Source organism: Rhinopithecus bieti, unplaced genomic scaffold (assembly GCF_001698545.2).
Source record: "Rhinopithecus bieti isolate Rb0 unplaced genomic scaffold, ASM169854v2 scaffold_61298, whole genome shotgun sequence".
Lineage (NCBI taxonomy): Eukaryota > Metazoa > Chordata > Mammalia > Primates > Cercopithecidae > Rhinopithecus > Rhinopithecus bieti.
This window is the reverse complement of record NW_016823727.1, coordinates 356733-378207: the sequence shown is the minus strand read 5'-3', so window position 1 is coordinate 378207 and position 21475 is coordinate 356733. Positions and strand designations below refer to the sequence as shown.

The 21475-nt window shown below is 42.9% G+C and overlaps 1 protein-coding gene across 3 annotated transcripts in view; it reads right to left on the bottom strand.

Moving 5' to 3' along the window:
- Positions 1-21425, bottom strand: part of HAL (histidine ammonia-lyase) — a 28048-nt gene extending 6623 nt beyond the window's left edge. Inside the window, exons 1-18 of one of the 3 annotated variants that reach the window (XM_017861754.1) lie at positions 21350-21422; positions 20782-21109; positions 20050-20110; positions 19916-19943; positions 19232-19306; positions 19071-19143; positions 18918-18984; positions 18597-18634; positions 17814-17939; positions 15573-15712; positions 13381-13428; positions 12263-12410; positions 11277-11372; positions 11120-11178; positions 9813-9893; positions 6705-6770; positions 6464-6629; positions 3849-3983 (exon numbers count right to left, since the gene is read on the bottom strand). In XM_017861754.1, coding sequence (XP_017717243.1) covers positions 3849-3983; positions 6464-6629; positions 6705-6770; positions 9813-9893; positions 11120-11178; positions 11277-11372; positions 12263-12410; positions 13381-13428; positions 15573-15712; positions 17814-17939; positions 18597-18634; positions 18918-18984; positions 19071-19143; positions 19232-19306; positions 19916-19943; positions 20050-20110; positions 20782-21028 — 1654 coding nt within the window. In that variant the 5' untranslated portion in view covers positions 21029-21109; positions 21350-21422. Of the gene's footprint in view, positions 1-3848; positions 3984-6463; positions 6630-6704; positions 6771-9812; positions 9894-11119; positions 11179-11276; positions 11373-12262; positions 12411-13380; positions 13429-15572; positions 15713-17813; positions 17940-18596; positions 18635-18917; positions 18985-19070; positions 19144-19231; positions 19307-19915; positions 19944-20049; positions 20111-20781 lie in introns of all 3 variants that reach the window. The other 2 variants (XM_017861752.1, XM_017861755.1) reach the window with 2 other exon arrangements.
- Positions 21426-21475: the final 50 nt, after the last annotated feature.

Genomic DNA, 21475 nt, shown 5'->3' with positions numbered 1-21475 from the left:
CCAAAAATATAAAAATTAGCCCAGCCCACTGGTGGCATATGCCTGTAGTCCAGCTCCTTGGGAGACTGAGGTGAGAGAATTGCTTGAGCCCGGAAGGCGGAGGTTGCAGTGAGCTGAGATCTCACCACTGCACTCCAGACTGGGCAGCAGAGCGAGACCTTGTCTCAAAAAAAAAAAAAAAAAAAAAAAAAAAAAGAAAGAAAAAAAGAGATGAATCTTCAGACTTTCCTGAGCTCTGCATCTGTACTTGGATATCCCATCTCAATATAACCATATAACCCAAGACAATATATTTTGTGCACATCCCCTTTCCTTTTCCTTGCGAAACTAATGTGGCACTTTTATTCACGTGCAGATACACACACCCATTAGCTGGCTCTATTTGCTGTTTAGGCCTTAATCTTAAATACTTCAGAAACACGTTTTCTGGTTCTTTGAGACTAGATCATGTTCAGTTATTTCCTCCTAGAACTGTTTTTATAATTTTGTTGAGTGCTACAAAAAGTTACCATGTTGTTCAGTATCTACTTCTCTGGCTAGACTTAAATTTCTAAGAGGGCAAAGGCCAAGTACATCTCTTTCACTGTTTAATCCACTGTGCTCAAGTGATAGATGTCTTTCCGCCCCAGTCAGGTGGAATTATTCTTTCTGTGTTCCCACACTAGTTACCTGTGTAACACAGAATCACTAGTAATAAGCAGGTGCTTATACCCTATATCCAGCATCACCGGATTCCAAGATTTATAGCTATTTGTTTAATATACGTAGACAAAGCAAATTTAATTAACAATAAACGTGCTTACATGTACCCTAGAACTTAAAGTATAATAATTATAAAAAAAAAAAAAAATTAGCTGGGCGTGGTGGTGCTCACCCGTAATCCCAGCTACTCGGGAGGCTGTAGCAGGAGAATTGCTTGAACTGGGGAGACGGAGGCTGCAGTAAGCTGAGATCGTGCCACTGCGCTCCAGCCTGGGAGACAGAATGAGACTCAGTCTCAAAAAAAAAAAGGAAAAAAAAAGCAACTATGCACACCTGATCAGGAAGATTCCTGTTTTCCAGCCTGTTAAAATGCTTACCTGCCCCTCATTTCTTTTTTGTTCTCTAATAAATATATTTAACAACAACAAAAAAAAAACAATAAATGTGCTTGATACACAAAGTTGGCCTTTTTTTTTTTTTTTTGCCAACTATCAACGTTTCATGGATATAAAATTGTTGAGAAGGAGAGAACTACATTGGAAAAGCCGCATCTATCATTTGGACCTATAGTGCCAACTTTATTGTCATGCAAACATTTGAGCATCCAGTCTGGGTCAGGCATGGTTCTAGATGTTCTAGGTCCACCTAGGGGTGTGATCAAGACAGAGAAGATCCCTGCCCCAATAGACCTTATATTTTACTAGGAAAGACAAGCCTAAGTATATCACAGGTATTATACTAAGTGCTGTTAGGAAAATAACAACAACAAACAAATGAAATAATGGTTGCTGCTTTAGCTGAGGTAGACAAGGAAGGCATCTCAGATGAATTCTAGGCAGTTCCAGAGATAGAATGAGTGAAGTCCTCGGGGCCAGTGCTGCAGGCAAGCAGTCCAGCAAGTGCTAAGGTAGGGATGCATTTTTTGGCAGATACAAGAACAACACTGGGGTTTCAGGATTGAAAATGGGATGGAGAGAGGTTGCAGTGACAGGCAGAAGCTGGATCATGTAACCAGCCATGTTACCATTGGCTTCAGTAAGGGGGTTGGATGTTATCTTGAGCAATAGAAAGTAACTGGTAAATTTCCCATAGGGGCATGATGTGGTCTAAATTACACTTTCAAAAGCTCATTCTAGTTTATTGTGTGTGGTTCCTAGAGAGAAACATTAGTGAAAAAAAGGGGACTAAGACCCATCTAAAAAGAAAAAGAAAAAAAATTCAAAATGGGAGTAACCAAGAGCCATTTAAGAAATTATTTTAAGAAAAAGAAAGGAAAACAAGGGGACCCATCAGAAGGAGATGACAGAGGCTGGATTGGTGTCTTTTGAAGGTAGGATTGATTTGCTGATGAACTAGATAGAAGATAATCGATAGAGAAGGGTGACTCTAAGCTTTAGACCAGAGCAACATATTCAATAGAGAATCCTTGTGAAGAATGAACATAAGGAACACATTATGGTAGATTGATAATAACAAGTCCTAGGTCAGGGGCAGTGGCTCCTGATCGTAATCCCAGCACCTTGAGAGCTGAGGCAGGAGGATCATTTGAGCCCAGGAGTTTGAGACCAGCTTGGGCAATATAGCAAGACCCTATCTCTACAAAAAATAAAAAAAAATTAGCTGGGCATGGTGGCCTATGCCTGTGGTCCCAGCTACTCAGGAGGCTGAGCTGGGATAATGGTTTCATCCCAGGGAGTCAAGGCTTCAGTGGCCATGTTCATGCCACTGCACTCCCTCCTGGGTGACAGAGGGAAACCCTGTCTCAAAAAAAATAAAGAAAGAAAGAAGTGCTGGCAAGGATGTGGAGAAATCGCAACCTTCAAATACTGCTGGTGGGAACATAACATGGGGTAGCCACTTTGGAAAACAGTCTGGAAGTTCCTAAAAAGATGGGCATAGAGTTATCATATGACCTAGCAATTCCACCCTAGAGAAATGAAAACATCATCCACACAGAAACTTGCACATGTTCATAGCAGGATTATTCATATTAGCCAAAAGGTGGAAACAAATCAAGTGTTTGAAGGGATAAACAGAATGTGGTATATTTATATGATGGAATATTATTTGGGTATAAAAAGGAATAAAGGACTGATTCATGCTACAACATGCATGAGTCTTGAAAACGTTTTACTATTAGAAGGAGCAAGATTATATGAAAAATTAGAAAAAGTAAACATTTTACTAACTAAAAAATGACAGACACAAAAGACTACGGGATTCCATTCACATGAAATGTCCAGAATAGGAAAACAAACAACAAAAACAAAGGCAGAGACAGAAAGTAGATTCGGACTAGGACTAGGACTGGGGGAGTAGGGAGAACAGGGAGGTCAGAGTTGAAGAGCACCAGTGTCCTTGTGGGCTGATGAAAACATTCTAGAATTGATTGTGGCGATGGGTGCACAGCTCTGTGAATCTACCAAAACCCATTCAACTGTACAGTTTAAGTGAGTGAAGTATAAGATATGTGAATTATATCTCAACACAACCATTACCAAAAAAAGGACTGAACTCTCACATTTATCTTAAAATTGAGATATTCTTTTGTCAGCCATCTGCTTCCAATACTGTTGGGTAAACTTAGAAACACAGAGAAAAATGCCTAAAGGAAAGTAATTCCTCTTTCTTTAAAAACAGAATAAACAGGCCAGGTAGGGTGGCTCATGCCTGTAATCTCAACACTTTGAGAGGCCGAAGTGGGCAGATCAATTGAGGTCAGGAGTTTGAGACGAGCCTGGCCAACGCGGTGAAACCTCGTCTCTACTAAAAATACAAAAATTGGCTTAGTGGCGCATGCCCGTAATTTCAGTTACTTGGGAGGCTGAGGCAGGAAAATCGCTTGAACCTGGGAGGCAGAGGTTGCAGTGAGCCGAGATCACACCACTGCACTCCAGCCTGGGCGACAGAGCAAGGTTCTTAATCTTTCGTGAAGATCAGAATCACCTGGAGGGTTCGTTAAACACAGATTGCTCCGCTCTCCTCCTAGAGTTTCTGAATTAGCCGGCCTGGAAGGAGGCCTGAGAGTCTGCCTTCCTAACAGGTTTCCAGGTGATGCTGATGTTGCTGGTGGGCGATCCCACCTGAGAAGCACAGGCACAGTGGTCTATCAGGGAAGCCCGCCATCCCGGACTCATCAGCATTACCTTGCTCCACGTGCTCGATGACCCTGAGGGCCTTCCTGGCTGCCCATCCTCCCATGGAGACGTGGTCCTCCGTGGCCGCGCTGGTGGAGAGGGAGTCAACAGACGAGGGATGGCACAGAGCCTTGTTCTCAGAAACTGTGAGAGACCAATGCCAGTTAAGAAGTGCTCCTCATAGGATGAGCTGTCTGAAGGACCCCTGGCTTCCACAGAGTGCTCCACCGCATGGGATACACTCTCCAGAAGATCTGGGACATTATTCAAGCCCTGATGGTAGAAAGCTGCTTTGGGAAAAGGAAGCAGGTCATATTTTTCCCCAAGTGAGGACTCTGAAGCAATAGTGAGTTCTGAGGTAAGACGGGGATGGGACAGCTGGGAATTCTAATATAACAAGGCCAAGATGAAAACCTGGGAAGCATTTAGCATGCCAGGGAGACTAGGGGAGAAAGAGACATGATGGCCATTTTCAGGTACTTGAGATCAATTTGGTTGTGTCACCAGAATTCAGGCGTGGCATTTGGGGACTGAGGCTAGACCCACAAATCTTGGGGAAGAAAATTTAAGACTTCAGAATGTTCAAGGATGATATAAGTGGATGTAAACAGGGGCTCGATGACTGCCAGAAGTATCTGGGAGGAGGAGGAATTCTAGAGAGGACCAAGATATAGGACTGTCGAGCTTTCCAGTGCACATGAACCACTTGGGGACCTTGTTATAACAAAGAGACTAAGCTTTGGGTGGGGCCTGAGAGTCTGCTGTTCTAACAAGCTCTCAGGTGATGGCCATATTGTTGGTCTGAGGACTACACTATAAGTAGCAAGGACTTAGGTTAGGAAGTTCCCTTGCCCTAGCTTAGAAGTCAGGAAAGGTCAGACTCAAAGTCTCTTCTCTTTCTTAGGCTTTAAGAGTGGTCATGGGTGAAGTTTCCATTGTTTTCTATGCCGTATGGGATCGTATCCTAAGATGATCTCGCTTTAAACTAGGGTCATGCTACTTTGTCAAGGTCATGCTGGTTGGCCAAGGACTTTCCAGGTTTCAGCGCTGTAAGTCCCCAGTCCTTGGACCCTAACCTGAGGACTATATGGATAAGCAACCTGTGGTGAGGCTTGTTCAGAGAGATAACTTACAAGGGTCAAAAAAAGAAAAACCCTAATTTTACTGCAGTGAAAGCAAGCCGAACAACCTCAATAGGCAGCTTGGGAAACTAAAACATGTTCAAATGAGGCTTCCCAATGTCCATCATGTTCTCTAGAAATCAATGACTACTCCCCCACTATGTTATTGTGAGAAGTTTCTACCTGTTAAAGGGTTATTTTATTAATAAGCAAGTGAGCAAATAGAAGATACTGGGTCAGAGGAGGTGAATTCAGTAGCTCTTAGTTGGTTATTTGTGTTGCTTGGGAATAATATTAATAGCAACTAGTATTTATTTAGTGCTTATGATATGCCAGGCTTTATATGCATCAATTCATTTAATCTTCCAAACTACCCCCTTAGGTAAATTTATCATCTCCATTTTATGCAGGTGTAAATTGAGGATCAACAGGATAAAGAGGCTCACACATCTAGTAAATGGCAGAGCTGGGCTTCTAATCTAGCGTCTACGCACGTAATAACCCATGCTATCCTCCCTTTTAGGGTAGGGTTGTTAGATAAAGTAGAGGCTGCCCAGTTAAATTTTGATTTTAGATTAAAAAACATAATTTTTATACTATAAGTATGTCCCAAATAATTCAAATTTAAGTAGTCATCCTGTGTTTTTGTTTGTTAAATTTGACAACCCTATTTTAGGGTTGGATTAGTATGGATTAAAATGAGATCCTCATTAATTAAAGTAAAAGCACAGTTTTGCATGCCAAAATTCACAGGTTTGAATTCTGCTTTACATCTTGCTAGCTGTGCAATATTGGGCAAGTCTCTTAACTCTCAGATCTTCAGATACTCATCTATAGATAATAATAGCACTTACCTCAGGTGACAATTGTGACAATTAAGTAAATGAACATAAATGAGGCCCTTAGCACTTAGTGCCAAGGACTGTTCTGATGTGTTACTCCATCTGTCTCTTACAATCTTGAGTCAGAAATTATATTGAAGCTCAATGTTCATAGAGGGTATCCTGCTGCTTATAAGCATTTATTTATGTTGCAACAACATCTTTATGTTTTTAGTGGTTGTTATATTTAGTGAAATGTATCCAAAGTTTAATTATAGGTTTGAAAGTTTAATTAAAGTTTAATTATAGGTCAGGTCAAGTTTCACCATTAACTATAAGCATCTTAGTCTTTTTCCAATAGTCTTCCAATGGAGATTTGGAAAAAAGCTGCCGAGATGAAGTTCATACGCAATGTCAAATTGCTTTCCACAGATGAATTGTCCATTACAGCCTTATTATTGTATTATTATATTTCAGTATAACAATATTGAAGTTGTTAAACTATCTTTTTCTGAAAAATATTAGAATTAACCTGTTACATTTGCACTGAGAAAGCTAGGATGCAAATAAAAGTGGTGAAAAGTTAGATCTCACTCACAGACCACATTTGGTACTTCTGGGTGAAATGGAAAGACCCTTAGATGGATGGGCGTGTGTTCTGGGAAAAGGGCAGTATCCTTACCAAGGGCTGCTGCCGTGCAGTGGGCTATCATGAACCCAGAGTTCAGACCACCTTCAGCCACCAGGAAGGCAGGCAGCTCACTGAGGGAGGGATTGCAGAGCCGCTCGATTCTTCTCTCACTGATTGCAGCAAGTTCATGGATGCCAATGGCCAAGTAGTCTAGGGCCTGAAAGAGGGTCTCCATTCAGTCAGCCTATATTGGAATGTGCTTTCTGGGTCAAGAGCAGTTCAAAAAGCTTACTTTGGCTGGGTATTCGCCATGGAAGTTTCCTCCAGAAATTGTCTCTCCCCTATTGGCGAAGACCATCTTTCCAAAGAGGTTAAGGCTTGAAGATAACATTTGCCAGTCACTTCAAGTACAACCCTTTCCCGCCCTCTTTTTTTAATGTGGAGGTGACAGTCCGTGTACAAATGTGGGATGGACAGAAAGAGACAAGTCTTCCTGCAAGAGACATAAAAGTTCACAAAAGCAAAAAACAAACAAAAGGCCTTAAAGGTAGATCATATACACCTAATTTGGAGGCCAAAAAAACATGAACCTTGAAATGATGTTTTCTTTTGAGATTAGATTCTCAAGCACCATAACCGTACTAACCTGGTGGTTAGTACCTGCCCTCAAAAGGTTTATAGCCTGAAACTAAAAACAGAGACCAACACATCTGTTTGAAAGCAAATTCTGTTTCTTCAATGGGCACTGCAAACTTGGGTTCCATAAAAGAATCTGTTGAATGGGAAATTCTGCTGATAAGCAACTACCAAAATGTCTGGAAAGATCAATTTTGAGAACATTTTTTAATTCTTTACTCAGTAATCTGGTGTCAGCGTTCAACAGCAGATGGTGGCCAATATGTCCTCATGAATCCATTTTCAGTAAGTGGCAAGTTTAAATTTGCTGAATATTATTATTCTGAGATAATCCTTTTTTTATTTTCTGTAATACTCTATCGCCCAGGCTGGAGTGCAGTGGTGCCATCTTGGCTCACTGCAACCTCTGCCTCCCGGGTTCCAGTGATTCTTGTGCCTCAGCCTCCTGAGTAGCTGGGATTACAGGCACACACCACCACACCCAGTTAATTTTAGTAGAGACAGGGTTTTGCCATGTTGGCCAGGCTGGTCTTGAACTCTTGGCCTCAAGTGATCAGCCCACCTTGGCCTCCCAAAGTGCTGGGATTAAGGGCGTGAGCCACCAAACCCAGCCTGAGATAATTCTATTCCATCACGCACTTTACTTAAACCAGCAAGCACCCAGGAAAAGGCAGTAATAGATCCTCTTTCCTGGTTCTAAAGAGCTAATCCTTGCCTCCTGGGCTCAAGAATATTCATTACCTATTAACTGAGAACTCGCTGTGTGCAAGAAAGGTTCTAACTTCGAAAGAGTTGGAGATGTATGTGTTACATAACCTAGTCAAGTGTGGATTACTCTGTTCTGCACACGTAACTGTGAGCCCATTGGGTCTAGCTCCTTGACCGTGGCCTCCTCTCCATTCTCTGAATCCCTGTAGCAATGGAATTCCGCATCAATTTAGAACTTAGACATGTTTTTATTGTCCTCTAGTTGTTCCAAATTTGTTTGTTGGCTATTAGATGAAGACAATTAGAATTTAACTCCCATAATATCCAGCATGTGTGATGGGGCTCCATATCTGCAATAGAAAATTGAGAAACATATTCTTTCAGGTAACGCCAGTATTGCAGGAGAACTCCCAAATATTAGCCTATTGGAAATTTATCAATAATTAGCAATCTTTAAAAAAAAAGACTTTTGACTGAAATTCTTGCTGAGGCAAGTGGTAGCAGAAGAATTTAGTGTGGAATTAATTATCCCCTGCCCCATACCCAGTAATTAAATGGTAATTTCTAAAAACTATGAGATTCCCTTTAAAGGCCATGATATAAATGTAGAATAGATACTTCTTCCCTAGAGTGAAAAGATTGGTACTGAGATAAGACTACATAGAGTTCATAAAAACTACTATTCCATCTGGAGGATGGGGTGGTATTGAGGTGAACAGAGAGACCCCCAATTCCTGAGACTTATTTAGTGTGGGTTTAATTTCAGTGTAAACAATGTGAGAGAACATAAAATACACATTCTGAAGTAAGCTTGTCAAAAAACACACGAAAGCCATCTCGTGGGAAACCTTACAGAGCTATCACATAACCATCTGCTAACTCAGCCTGTGACTTGCTTTTCAGGGCTGCTGATTCAGCACTTTCTCTGGGATTTAGAACTGAGGCAGATGTGGAATAGGAAAAATAGATTCCAAAGGCGTTTGGTTATCTTCAGAGGCAGTGCTGTCTCCGTGAAAACTTTGCCAGCGTGACTCCTGACTGATCACCTCAACATCTGGGGAACTAAGTAATCATGGAACATTCCATAGCAAAAAACCAGATGGCTCTGAGATAAGCCACACCGTTAAGAAGAGAGGAGCTCCATCCTTGAGAAATGGAATCAGTCTTACTATTTCTTTGAACATATGCAAAAGCACTAATTTGAGCAAAGTCCGCATGACAAATAAAAACTTGCGATGGGGGCCGGGTGTGGTGGCTCATGCCTGTAATCCCAGCACTTTGGGAGGCCAAGACAGGTGGATCACTTGAGATCAGGAGTTCGAGACCAGCCTGGTCAACGCAGCAAAACCCTGTCTCTACTAAAAATACAAATATTAGCTGGGCCTGCTGGCATGTGCCTGTAATTCCAGTTACTCAGGAGGCTGAGGCAGGAGAATTACTTGAACTCGTGAGGCAGAGGTTGCAGAGAGCCAAGACTGTACCACTGCACTCCAGCCTAGGAGACAGAGTAAGACTTTGTCCCAAAACAAAACAAACAAAAACAAAAAAATGCCAAAACCCTCAGGATGAGCAAGCCATAACTCTTTAATCAATACTTTGGTAAGTGTTAAAAGGCTGGTCTCTGTGTAACATAAATTGCTTTCACTCGAAGCAGAGATGCCTGCATAAATAAACTGTCTAGCATCTCTGCAATCATATTTGTGACCTAAGTCTTCACCCTTCCACCAACAACCTTGGCAGTGGGTTTCAGGGCAAGTGTCTTCGGGAAACATGTCAGCCAATGCTGGAAATATCTTCTTAAATCTTGAATGGGTCCATTTTGAAAGTACAGCATGTTAGACTTGGAACCTGAGAGTAAGTTCACAGGCCACCTCTGCCACTTACCAGCTGTGACATGGAGAAAGTCAGTTAACCTCTGGGCCTCAGGTACTGATTCATTTACTCTGTGAAATGGAGCAATGGAACTGAGAAGCTACACAAAATGATTGTTTCAGTAGATCTTAAAATTACCAGCTGCAATTGTATAATTGCAGGTTAGTAGACAATCAAAAGATACAGGATTATCTGTTGCGCTGTTCAGTTCTATGGTAATGATGTTCTTCACAAATGCTATTGTATCATTCACCACACCATGGACCTAAAATACAATCAGAATAAGGTAGATGACCCATTTGATTACCTGAAGATACCAATATTAATATAGAAGATCTGATCTTAAAGTTATAAAGACTACAGAAGATCTTATCTTAAAGTTATAACCATGGAAATTATACTCTGTTCATTTTGAACATGAAGATAATTTTGTTATAATTCTTTTGGGTTTTCACTGAAACAAATTAGAATAAATTTATTATCACATATATTCACATTAGATCAATCTATACAAAGCAGCATGGTGTGGAAGAATGCCAACTCTAGACACAGGTGGATTCACTCCCAGGTTAGAGGTAGGACTTGGGCAAGTTCCTTAGGTTTATAGTTAAAAGAGAGGAAGACTTAGAAAACAGACAATAACACTTATCGCTTTTGAGAAGTACATAAAATAATGCAAACAAATTCTTAGATGTGACTCACAGAGATTACTCAAATGGTAGCTATTATCCAAGGCGGTAAAGTTCATGAAGCATGAAGGTATCACATTAGAAGATGCTCACACAGAAGGCAGCTACCCTGTACAAACCCCAAAGATAGCCACAATGCTCTAAAGCAGCACCTGGCTTCTGGTTTCTCCCAGAAGTCAAGGAAATAATAATCTATCTGTGTGATCTTGGGCAAGGTACTTAATTCTGTGCCTCGGTTTCCCCATTGCAAAATGGGAGAAAGAGTATCTTTCTCATAGTTGGGAAGATTAAATGAATTAATACATGAAAGATAAAGTTAATACATGAAAGTGATAATGGTGCCTGTCACATAGAATCTGTTATCATTATTAAAATATCAGGGAGGACTTATCTTCCTGTAGATCTAATTTGACAATTCTTACCCATAGGTGTTTTGATCTATTGTTTAATAAGCTAGCTAGAAAAGATAACTTGCTGAGTAAAGGGAAATGAGGGTATTTATTCTAGAGAGGACTCTATTACACCATAGACTGAAACTTGGCACAGACTGAAATACTCTGAAAGTAAGTTGAACAATCAAAAGAAAACAAATAGTTCACCATATAGAATAGAAACTTTACAACAATTGCATACATAAAGGTAAAATATACATAACTTTTCATAGAGTCAGTAAGAAATTTGGACTATAGTTTACCATTACATGTTTTTCTAACACTTTCCTGTTTTAAAATTCTTCATCCTGAACCTGGGGAAAGAAAAACTTTATTGGCATTTTTTATTGACTTTTTTTTTTCACTTTTACCTGTGGACAGCAGCGCAAGGTGTATGCATCCTGGACGCGATCACAGAACCTGTGACTCTCTGTGGAAGAGGCGGAGGGGATGAGACAGGGGTCATATTACCAATTCTTTTCACAAAACACATAACCAAATAGGTCACTCCCATAAACATGGTCAGACCTGCTATTTCTGATGGGTGGTGATCTGAGTCCAAGAGTGACCGAAACCGAAAAGCAACTTCAATTTGCCCACGGTGAGGTCGAAGAGCATGAATGTCTATAATTGATGAAGGAGAAAAAGTCTGAATAATTCCATTATTTTTTTAAAGATGGGGGTCTCACTACGTTCCCCAGGCTGGTTTCAAACTCCTGGGCTCAAGCGATCCTCCCGCCTTGGCCTCCCAAAGTGCTGGGATTACAGGTGTGAGCCACCGTGCCAGGTCGAGTAATTCTGATATTCAAATAAATGACCATCAAAGGCTCAGGACCATTTACAGTGCTGACACAGCCCTCAAAAGTCCCAGGGGTCCTTAGCCACCACTCAGAATTAGAAACTTACCTCCAAAAGCACAATTTTCCTTGTTGACTTGATTCCTTCTACTTTAAATATCTGATAGCAAACTATATGTTGAGACCACTGGGAATTCCACTCAAGACACTGGGCCTACCTTAAAGGAATAGGGCTAATAACAGGAGGGAGCCCTACAGTGGCCTACTTTAACTCGGTTACTTTTAGACAATGTTCTGCCCTTTTCATATTACAGTTGGGGGGTCGTCGAAATTCACTACTTTCTAAATAAGCTACCAATTCGATAGTTTTTCTTTCCCAATTTTCTAGTCGGGACCAACCCTAATCCTACTGTAGTTCTAAAGTCCTGTAAAAAGATTCCTAAGACAACACAAAGCTTGACACACCCAGATCCCCAGGTGATCTGAGGCAAGTCACTCAACTTCCAGGCTCTGTGCATCTGTAAATTGCGGTTATTTCAAGGATCAGGTGAGCCGTAGCTTAGATGAAGAAGCAGCACACTGGGTATGCCATAGGCACTTGGATTTTCTCCTTCCCTACCACTTGCCCCCACCACTTCTGTGTCTAAAGACCTCAGTCACCCCACCCCACCACCTCTGGTTGAATGAATAACAACCGCAAGGAAGAACTCTGCTGACCAGTGTCAAAGGCTTTGGTGGTGCCCTTCAGCACTTCAAGGGTCAGGGCTGCCACAATGTCAGCCTGCCGTGCAATAGCACTGGCTCTCTCTACAGCTTCGCAGCCCAGGGATGTGATCATCTGCGTCCCATTGATGAGTGCCAGGCCCTGTTGGGGGAGAGAGCAAAGTTTCCTACTGTGGTTATTGTAACGAACCTACATACCAGTGGATTTTGTATCTTTTGCTTTCATGAGAGAAAAATTAGCCAGTCAGTTGAACTATGTTTGTTTTCTAAAGTATGGAACAGTAATGTTTATTTAAGCCCTTGAAGAATAAGTGCTATCATATGTGAACTCATAAGCACAAATCTGGCAAATGAAATACTTGTTAAGTATCCCCATTCCCAAAGCAGCAATGTAGCTCTGGAGTGTAGACTGCACATAGAATCTTTAGTGCATTAGGTTGCATTTCTTCTTTAAATTCTTACTGTTATTGATGAGACATCCAAAAAAAAAAACTAATTCTGGTCCAAGACTCTTAGCTTAGAGCATTCTAAGGAATTTTGGCTGAGAACATCTGTCTCTCAGAGATCCTAACAGAACTCAATTTCAAGTTTTAAGTTCCTAAGAGACCCCCCTGTGCATTGTGGCATGAAGAATCTTTTTTCTTTTTTGAGACAGGGTCTGACTGTGCTGCCCAGGCTGGAGTGCAGTGGCTCCCTGCACTGCACTCCATGGCTCACTGAAGCCTTGACCTCCAGGGCTCAAGTGATCCTCCCACCTTAGCCTCCAGGGTAGCTAGGATTACAAGTGTGCGCCACCATGCCTGGCTAATTTTTGTCTCTTTTTTTGGGTAGAGATACGGTTTCACCATGTTGCCCAGGCTGGTCTCAAACTCATGAGCTCAGGCGATCCACCCATCTTGGCTTCCCAAAGTGTTAGGATTACAGGCATCCACCAGCATGCCTGGCATAAAGAATCTTTTAAATTCTTATGGAGGTGACCCTTCTTCAGGGATGACCTTTAAACAAACACACAAGCTGCATTTAAGGAACCATTGAGGCTGAGATTAAAACTGAAAATACAGCATAAATAAAGACTTATGCACTATGAACATATTTTCCTTGAGTTTCCTTACCTCTTTTGGTTTTAAAATAACTGGTTTCAATCCATGGGCTTCTAGGACCTATAGAATGATTAAAACTATGAAAATGGGTATCAAATGAAATACTAGCCTATTTCCAATATCATATGGAATCCAATAATAGCTCTTTATGCCCAAAAGTCCATCTTAGATAAGACCTATAGAAACTGGCTCTACTCATGTTCTCTGGTCTATTCTCTAGTTTTGTTCTTTATTCATGAAAGCAGACCTACCTTTTAATTAATTTTTGTATTGAAATCAGGGGCTCCGTTGTCTACAGAATCAACCCGAAATTTTGGTCTCTAGATCCTTCATGTTCAGTTTCCACCTTAACGTTCACCTTTTTTACCGCTGCCTCCTGACATACATGTATCTGACACACATACATGCATCTGTGTTGTGCTTAGGCTGGACTCCTCCCTGTTCACGCTCCCCTGCCTCCAGAGCTTGACCTAAAAAGTCCTCTAACCTCACTAATGCATCATTTAAACACTGGCAAAACCTTAGAGCAGGGCTTTTGTGGCACACGTGTGAGCACCAATGAAGAAGGGATTATAAAATTCCCTCTACTAGATGGAGACAGAATCCGGAGGGGGAATGGGCAGAACAGTCTTTCCTTGAAATAAAAGAAGTAAAGAGTCATTAAGTTAAGGTCCCTCTGGGAAAGAAGGAAGGGGAAGTTAAGGTAAGAGAAGGATAGAGTGGTCCCATTTACTATGTCAATTTCACAATTAGATTCAAGTATCAACTAGAGGCTGGATTCTGTTCTGGGTGTTGGGGTGGGTCTAGGAGTAGGCAAAATGAAGACAGGCAAGCTCAGGGGCAATCTGAGCTGAGTAACAGCACATTCAGTGCGAGGATGTGGGAAGTGGGTGGGGTGCAGTGGAAAACAATCATATAAGGTGCTAGGAGAGCATATAGGAGGGTCACAAGGAACTCAAGAGGTAGGAAGTGGAGCAGCAGAGAGGAAAGCTTCTTAGAGGGCTTTTCTTTTTTTCTTTTTCTTTTATTTTTTAGACACCCATCTCTGTCACCCAGGCTGGAGCGAGCACAGTGGTGCAATCCTAGCTCACTGCAGCCTTGAACTCCTGGGCTCAAGTGATCCTCAGCCTCCTGAGTAGCTGGGACTATAGGCACAGGCTACTGTGCCAGGAAAATTTTTAAATTATTTTTTGTAGAGGTGGAGCCTCGCTTTCTTGCCCAGGCTGGTCTTCAATTTCTGGCTTCAAAAGATCCCTAGAAGACGTTTCAGAAGCAGAAATTGGAGAGAGAAGTAAGTATTTGTGCCAGACCCTCTGCCTAGCACATTCCCACTGCAGGCAACCTCCAGTTTCTGCAATGCAGAACCACACATAGAAGGGATTAGGGGATAACATGACAAACAAGACCCTTGAAAGCCACTTTAAGTTTAACCTTTATCCTGAAGACAATGGGAAGCATTACAGGTTTTCACTAGAACATGCTTGAATTTGCTGTTTAGAAAAGTCAGGGTGATTGCTGTGTGAGGGTGGTTGGAGGAAAACACAGTCCATAGCGAAATAATCAAAGACAAGGCTGCATGGAAGACAGATGATCTAGAAGTTGCATCCCCAAAAGGATTATCTATTTCCTTAGCTGTTTCCTCTTCCGGGGCCTTCTGCCCTTTTCACTTACTATCAAGGAACCTTCCAGCAATTCATCAGGGATAATACATTAAATGATGCTTTGTGCTGCTGTAATGAAATTCAGACACAGAAGAAGAAAACACCAAAGCTTTATCAAAAACAGGCTTTTTTGATTAGCCACTAGGGTAAGAGGGAAAAATGAACCCTGCTTTCCAGAAGCCATATAGTAAGTGCTATGAGCCACACCGCTGCACCTGTAAGACCAGCTCCTAATTAAAATTGTGACAGTGTGTGACCTTGCTGCTAGGCACTGGAAATGTTGTAGGTGCAGGATAAATTATTGGGATTCACAGTAGCAGTTATACCTTTTCACCAAGGTGATTACCAAACCCAGAAGGCTGACAGCTAACAACAGTCTTGCCTCATCTGACTTCTAAGCTTTCGTTGTCTCATCTATAAAGTAAGGATAGTAGAGGCTCCCTCACTGAGCTATTGTAAGGATTAAGTGATACGAAGCATGCAAGCACAGTTGGTGTCCAGCCTAGGGCAATTGCTGCAGATGGAAGCTGTTGTAAGTCTTACATATTTAGCATCAGCCCAACCACTCTTTGGAGACCACATCTTCCCTTCTCCAATTAACCCGAGAGCAAGATGAGAGAGTGGAGCAAGGTCTCCACTGGCACCAACGGTTCCTTTCTCCGGAACATAGGGCAGGCAGGAGGCTGGGAGAGAAGTAGGTAGCAATTAGTTCAAGAGTACTGCATTCTGACTCTCCTTGCTTTGTCAGTGAGTGCACCCTGCCCCCCACCCTGCCTCCAATAGCTATCACTTTATGGCATAAACACCGGGGGAAAGACAATTCTTCAAACCCAGCTAACATGTAAGGGACCTAGATAAATTGCTATAGAAAGAAAAAGAGGAGAGAAGGAGGAAGGGATGGCTGGAGAGAGAGACAGCAAGAAGGAAAGAAGGGCCGGGCACAGTGGCTCACGCCTGTAATCCCAGAACTTTGGGAGGCGGAGGCAGACATATCACTTGAGCCCAGGAGTTCAAGACCAGCCTGGGCAACACGGTGAAACCCTGTCTCTGCAAAATATACAAAAGTTAGCCAAGCGTGGTGGCGCATGCCTGTATTCCCAACTACTGGGAAGGCTGAGGTGGGAGAATTACTTGAACCCGGGAGGTGGAGGTTGCAGTGAGCCAAGATCGTGCCACTGCACTCCAGCCTGGGCGGCAAAAAAGGACCCTGTCTCCTAAATAAATAAGAAGAAGGAAGGAGGACACTTCTGGACGCAAAGCCCTCAAAATCTGTGTGCTCTAATCCGACCTAGTACTTCCACTTGTAGAAATTTTAGCAATGTATCTTAAAGATGAGATCGGGAGCTAGCTGGGTTTTTTGTCTGTTTTTGTTTTTTACAGTTCATTTATTTATTACAGGAAAAATAGTTAGAAATTATTTAAATATGAAGTTAAAGGACATTCATTTGACCAAGTTTAGCCATTCAAAGCTATTGGAAAATGTTTGGAAACATTGGAAAAGTAATATAAAATGTTCCAGAAGGTAGTGGTGCACCAAAGCATTAACAAGGTTTCCCACGGGAAGAGAAGTCATAGGCAACTGAGTCTTTTCATTTTGCCAGTCACCCAGTCTACACCCCATTTCCCCTTATCAATAAACACGTGCCATTTTCTAAGAAATTCCCAAAAAGTTACCAAAAAAGAGGCTTCATTTTTCTGAAATAAAATCAGATTCCTGATGGCAGCATTTTTTCCAACTGTTAAATAATATCAGTTGGGTATGGCAGTGCCATCCACAGACCAGCTTCCGGCTCCAGTTCACGCTGGGGAACTCTCAGAGGTACCTTAGACTCACCCATAAAGTCCAGGTGGGTTTAAGGTTGGAGGGCTACTGTCTGGGATTTTAGGGCTATATAGTATGGCAGACCAAGGTAGGAGTAGAAATAGGTGTTGGAATCACTACTAGTCTGTTCAGCACAGCCCTGTGGACAACAGACTGTTCATTCAAATTGCTCTCCACGCATTGGCATATCCTATTTACGTGCCACTTGCGTCCATAACATGGAAGCTCAATATGTTTTGCTCCTTGTGACTGCCTCAGCTCTGCTTCTCTTCCCTCTCCTTCGCCTCAAAGAGTTCTGAGTCTCCACTGACCTAGAAGGCTTGTCCTTACCTGTGAGAAGGGACAATACCTTCAACCACTGCAAATCTGGTTTCCACATTAGAATTTTCCTATCCAAGAAGAAAGCTCTAGAGTTGAGTTCCATCATATCCTGCCACTACATGGCTTCTTGATTACAAAGGAGTCATTAGCCTCTTTGCATTTCTGTTCTACCCTTGTAAGAAGTTGGATTTTAGTGTGCAAGTCTGGCCATCACCTGGGGGGCATTACGATTTCAGATTCCCAGGCACCAACCAGAACTACTGAATTGGCCTTTGGGATGGACATCGATATCATTATGCAATTTTTCTAACCATATTCGTGTATCATTTAACCTAAGGTGCTTCTAGGCAGGCTTGAATGTAAGGGCAGACTTAAGGGTCCTGTTCTAGTCTTGAAAATGACAAATGCTAGGGAAAGGGTCTTGCAGAATAAGTTTAAGTTCACAGGAGTAAGCATCTCTGATTGACTTTCTCCTCTTCCCCCATCTAACTATTCTTTTTGCCAAGTGCATTTTTCACTCATTTCAATTATTCGTGTCTTCTTATCTCAGGTAAGATTCCTCAGCAACTGGCCAATCAAGTCTACCCTGTGGTACACACCCAGCCTCCACAGAGGTTCCATCTGGGGAATCATTGCATTACCATTAAACATTTCGATAACTTGTTTGAGGGTCTCCAGGGAAATGCCACTGTATCCTTTGGCTAAGACATTGATCCTTAAAGCCAAGAGCATCCGACACCTTTCAGGAATTAGTGGTTTCCCAACACCTACAAAACAGAATTGATGTTTTTTCCAAGAAAAGCAAACTCCTTTCTATCTCCTGACAACCTCCCTCCCTCCCTCCCTCCCTCCCTCAAATCTTTCCCATATGTAGCCCAGCCTGCTATTACCTTCTCCTCTCGGCTCAGGTAGTTGGACTACTCTCCCTCCTGCCTGTCTGACTTGTCCAAGCCCCATCTTCCTGACAAAGGTGAAGACCCCAGTTTTGCCTTCTCAATTCCCCTTTTCAGGATGTTTCAGTGAACCCCTGACCCCCCACTCACCTTTAGAATAGCATCCAGAGTCCTTAGCACAACTTCTTTACCATTTGATGGGTGCTGATTGGTGACAGTCTTTCCCATCTCACTATGCCCATCCTAACTCATTCTCTGAGTTCCAGGCTTTATTTCCTTCCCTGAATGCAACACTCTTTCCACGGGATGGGACATGTGTTCTTGTGCCAACCCCATCCCTCCACCTGGCCCACTTCTTTTTCTGAGGCTCAGCTGATTCTTCCTGCATCCCTTCCCACCTCAGCACCTAGTTCTTGAAATGCTGTTTTGAGAAACTAGCTTTTTGTGACTATAACTGGATGACTCACACTGTGCTGTGCTTTATTCATCTAATCACACAAGATCCAGGAGGTACCCAACGCTTTGACTTACCTGAAGAATGCGAGCGTACTAAGTTGACTTGAAGCTCCCTGCAAGAGAAAGGTAAAAATCCTCTTAGATACACTGCAGTGAGAAAATGTTCCCTCAGCTGGGAAAATGAAGGGAATCATGGTCAAATCCTTGGAGGGACAGAAGGAAGGCAATAGGAGAAACCAGTCAGCCTGGGTTTTCAATACCAACTCACATGCAAGTTAACCCAAGCTTCATTCTCTGATCTGTAAATTGGGGCAAATGTGAATTATTTCCCTTGTCGAAAAATATTTCAAAGATGAGGGTAGGTAGAACATGAACATATGTGTGTTTTAAACTTACTGTAGCTTATTGATAGGAATTACAGTTCTGGCAAATTTCCCGAAACCTGTAGTAATACCGTAAACAACTAGAATAAAAAGAGACATTATACAATTAGATGCAGGGATTTTTGTTTGTTTATAAAAAATATTTATAACAAAGATAAAAGGATACCTGTTTTCTCTTTTATGATGCTATCTATGACCTCCCTGGATTTCTGCACCCTCTTCTCAGCGGTTGGGGTGAGCTAGGAAAATGTTGATCAGAACTGAGCATGCTAAAGTCTTCCACAGGCAGCAAAAACAGCCAGTCATCTTTCCCCTCCCTCCCCATACCTTTATTTTGTAGTGTCCCTTTCCCAAGTTGACCAGATCCTCTGTGGTCAGACTGTCTCCATCTAAGTCAATGTACTACACAAAAGAAGGGGATCTCAGTGAGTCTGAACAGCTTCATTATTCTAACCAGAGTAGTGACACCTCCAACAGAACTGAACTGACACTTCAAAGATCTGATCACCGCACAAAACATGAACATGCTAAATAAAAAGGCAGCTTGCGTAAGAGGAGGCAGAGTGGTACAAAAGCATAATGCCTTTCCAAGCCCCCTTTCCCTACTACAGAGCTGGATAAAGCCCTGTGGTTGGTTGGTTGGTTGTTTTGAGACAGACTCTCCAGCCCAGGCTGGAGTGCAGTAGTACAATCACAGCTCACTGCAACCTCCACCTCCTGGGTTCAAGTGATTCTTGTGCCTCAGCCTCCCAAGTAGCTGGGATTACAGGTGCCCACCACCATACCTGGCTAATTTTTGTATTTTTAGTAGAGATGGGGCTTTACCATGTTGGCCAGGCTGGTTCTGCCCACCTTAGCCGCCCAAAGTGCTGGGACTACAGACATGAGTCACTGCTCCTGGCCAGCCCTGTTGTAATTGACAGTGTTTACTCAGAAGTTATACTGGCTTTCCTCCCTCTTAAATAATGGGCCTTAATTTTCTGAAGAAAAATAAAGTGGTTTGAAGCTTACCTTTTCAGGTTCCCGGTACTTGCTGTATCTGTATCCAGGTAAAGGAATATATAGGGTGGTGTGGAAAAACCCCAGCCCCACCATATGCAGGAGCTGCCCCCAGAGCAGACCAAAGAGTTTGTGGGAAAGGATACAGATAAACTCCTTCTGGTTGAGATGGAATGAAGTCAGGAGACATGGCATCACCCTCTATAACTAAAACAAGAATGCACGGGGACTCATTACAAACCACATTGTACAGCCATGTTCCCCCTGATAAACCAAGGAAGGGCCCATCATTGGCCCATGAATTATATAGAAATGGCTGCTTTAAAACCACTTCAGATGGTTTCATGTGGTCTTAGCATCTTTATGTAGGAGGAGAGCAAAAAGCAGAGAGGTAGCTGTCAGGGCAGAGACCAGGGGTTTAGATGAAAGTTCAAGACGGAATTCCACTTCCATCCCCATTCCCAGCTTTATTTTCTTTTAAATCTGAACTGATGCTGTGTTGCTGGCCTCCAGTCTAGGGGTGGCAGTGGATTCTTTTGAAAGGCGAAAGGACCTTCAAAATCCCACTGCAAAGGGATTCAGACCTGCAGCCTTGAGTATCGGTCTAGTCTTTGTTATTTACTAGCTGCTGGAGTCTGGGTAAGTTACCTCCTCTCTGATTTCTCCATGGCTATCAGAGGTGGAGGAGAATGCTACCCATCTCACAGGGTTGTGTGAAGACTTAAGATCCCCAGAAGCGTGGCAAGTGCCTGCACAGAGCCAGCCTCGGCAAGCCTGACCTCTACCTATCATTTTCCCCGAGGTGGGGGTTCAATGCTGCAAGGACTAAGCCAGGACTAAACCGCACCCGTTCACGGCCCTCTCCTGCAGCCACTCACCCACTTCCACGAACTCGTTGTCCTCTAGGGCCACTTCGAGCCGGTCCCCATTGTCCAGCAGGCCCAGGCCCTTGCAGCGGCGCACAAGGAAGTACACGTCATCCACGGAGCCGAAGCCACCATTGTCAGGCTTATTCTTGATATAGCGCCTCACCGCCTCTCGGCCCAGCCAGCCAACAGTGAGCTGCGTGTCTTGGCAGGGCACTGCCAGCCATTCCCCACGGACATGCACCGTGTACCTGGGCATAGCTCTGCTGCAGCCTGAGGTCCTCAGCTGGTCACAGGAGGGGAGAGCTTTAAGCAGGAGTAGCTACTGGGGTGTGGTCAGCTGGAAGGACGAGAATAGATTTTCAAAACACTCCCCGTCCTTCGCCTTTACTCATTCATGCATTGGGCAAATATTTATTGAGGTACCCGCTGTCCCTTTGATTTTTGTAGCCTAGTAGGGGCAGGAGCAGGGGATGCAGGTGGGCGAGCCTCCTGTCCACCTTCTATCCAGACCTGCTGCCAGAAAGGCCTGGGGTCTCCCACCCTGGGAGGTGCTGTTCTTGTCCCTGATGGCAGCTACCTGCTGCTGGCCCCCTTTCTTCAGGGTCCCCAATTTCTCTCTCTGCCCTCGTTTCTGTCTGTGTACTCTGCCATTAAGGGCAGCTTATAAACACCATGTTCCTGTCTTTATCTGAAATTACTCAAC